We start from the raw sequence: 2,099 nt of genomic DNA on the forward strand, positions 1-2,099 counted from the left end.
TCGTCCGCTCTCTCTGTGACGATTCGGACAATGAGGATGAAAATGGGGATTGGCTTGCCCAACTCCTACAGGTCGAACATGCGCCCCATCCTCTTCGAGAGAGAGTAAAGAGAGAGCTATGTGTTCTCTTTAATATCGGATATGAAAGACAACGAAAAGAGTCCTTCATTTCGGATATTAAAGATACTCTAGCTATCGATACTTCCTCGGAGGACTTTTTGAAGTACCTATTGGAAAGAATAGAAGAGCTCCAAAAGGAGCACTTCAACTGGGGTCAGCATAGAAAGTTCGCCTTTACGACTAAAGCACAAAAAGAGAGGCTTTATTCGGTGCTATGGGAGTTTAGTAGGGGTGGTAACAACGATTAGTAAGTAAGAAAGTAGGTGACGCGGCGTTCAGAACCAGCCGTCGAAGTGAATGAATTCGAAAGAACGAAGAAGTAAGGAAATGAGACGACTCTTTCTTGAAAAATTGCATAAGCAGATCTTCCCATCCACACCAATCACGAGTTTTTTTTCATTCCTATCGTATATCGTCGTCACGCCCTTAATGATAGGTTTTGAAAAACACTTTTCATGTTATTCCCATTTAGGTCCGATTCGGATCCCTCTGTTGTTTTCCTTTCCTCCCGAACCTTTTCCTCGAAATGAGAAAGAATCTGGAAGACTCGAATTGTATTATTTAAGTGCTTATTGCTTGCCAAAGATCCTACTTCTACAATTGGTAGGTCACCGGGTTATTCAAATAAGTCGTGTTTTCCGTGGTTTTCCCATGTTACAACTTCCGTACCAATTCGATCGATCCGGAATGGATCGGTTAAACATTCCATTAGGGAGCCCGGCCTTGACTCTTCTGTGTGGTATTCATTCTCGTTTGGCTCTTGGAATCACATCCAGCAGTGCTTGGAACAGCTCGCAAAATCCAAGCACTTCACCTACTTCATTGCCCCCAACCGTTTCCCGTACCTCTATTGAAACAGAATGGTTTCATGTTCTTTCATCGATTGGTTATTTCTCTCCGTTCGTATCTCTTTATCCAATTTCGGTCTCGATTAGTTCACAAGATTGAATGGCCAAGTCATTGAAAAGCCTAGATTCGATTGTTTTCCAAGAATGTTGAGCCGGGCCCGGGTATGTAAGTTAAGCCATGTATCTGGGAGGAACTTTAAAGAAAGAAGGGCTTTAGGTTCTTTGCACCCTGTTTTGGCATAGCAGCTATATTTCGATTCATCCTCTTCTTCCACGGGTTTCAAAATAGGACGTTGAACCCATTTCATATGATGGGAGTAGCTTGCCTCCTGGGCGCTGCTCCGCTATGCGCTATTCATGGTGCTACCGTAGAAAACACTTTCTTCGAAGATGGTGACGGTGCAAATACATTCCGTGCTTTTAACCCAACTCAAGCTGAATAGACTTATTCGATGGTCACTGCTAACCGCTTTTGGTCCCAAAGATTTTTGGTTGCTGTATCCAATTATTCACTCGACCCTACTGTACTGTGAATCTTGATCTTTTCCCCTTCCACACACAAATAAAAAACCATCTTTGTTATATCGATCCGGCAAGAAGGATGAAGTCTTATCTGAGTTCTGCATTAATCGATGACATGCTCTCCCCTCTTAAGTTAAGGATCTATCGTTGTTTTATAAACTGATACCAATCTGGACGAATTACTTGCTTCAGCAGAATGTGTTGTACAAGAGCATAGACACACTTAAGGCTGAGTATACTCCACTGTTGAGTTAGCAATTAGCAAGCCAGATAAATAGGAAAATATAAGGATAGGATATAGATCCAAATGAGATAGATATGAGGTTCCACGTCTTTGTCAAATGAACTGGCATGGCAATAAACGAGGAGAAAGACCAAGAGAGAGATCGGATATAACAGATTGAATTTCAAGATAAAGCTAAATAAGGCTCGATGTCAAGATCTAGAGGCGGATACTTTTGATTTCTCTTCAATAAAAAACTCTTTCTCTTGTGTCACAGCTAATCTGGCACATTATCTAAACAAAGTCAAGAACCCAGATAGGACATGTGAGATCTCTTTCTCCACATATACCTTTTTTTTTATAAAAAAATGTCAACATGCATCGAT

At 41.3% G+C, this 2,099-nt stretch overlaps 1 protein-coding gene across 1 annotated transcript; it reads left to right on the plus strand.

Moving 5' to 3' along the window:
* Positions 1 to 447: 447 nt before the first annotated feature.
* On the plus strand, positions 448 to 1,068 carry ccmB (cytochrome c biogenesis B). Its single transcript has one exon. The coding sequence runs from the start codon at positions 448 to 450 to the stop codon at positions 1,066 to 1,068; it is 621 nt and encodes a 206-aa protein (YP_005090390.1).
* The last annotated feature ends 1,031 nt before the right edge of the window (positions 1,069 to 2,099 follow it).

The sequence above is a fragment of the mitochondrial genome of Phoenix dactylifera (genome assembly GCF_009389715.1).
Source record: "Phoenix dactylifera mitochondrion, complete genome".
NCBI lineage: Eukaryota > Viridiplantae > Streptophyta > Magnoliopsida > Arecales > Arecaceae > Phoenix > Phoenix dactylifera.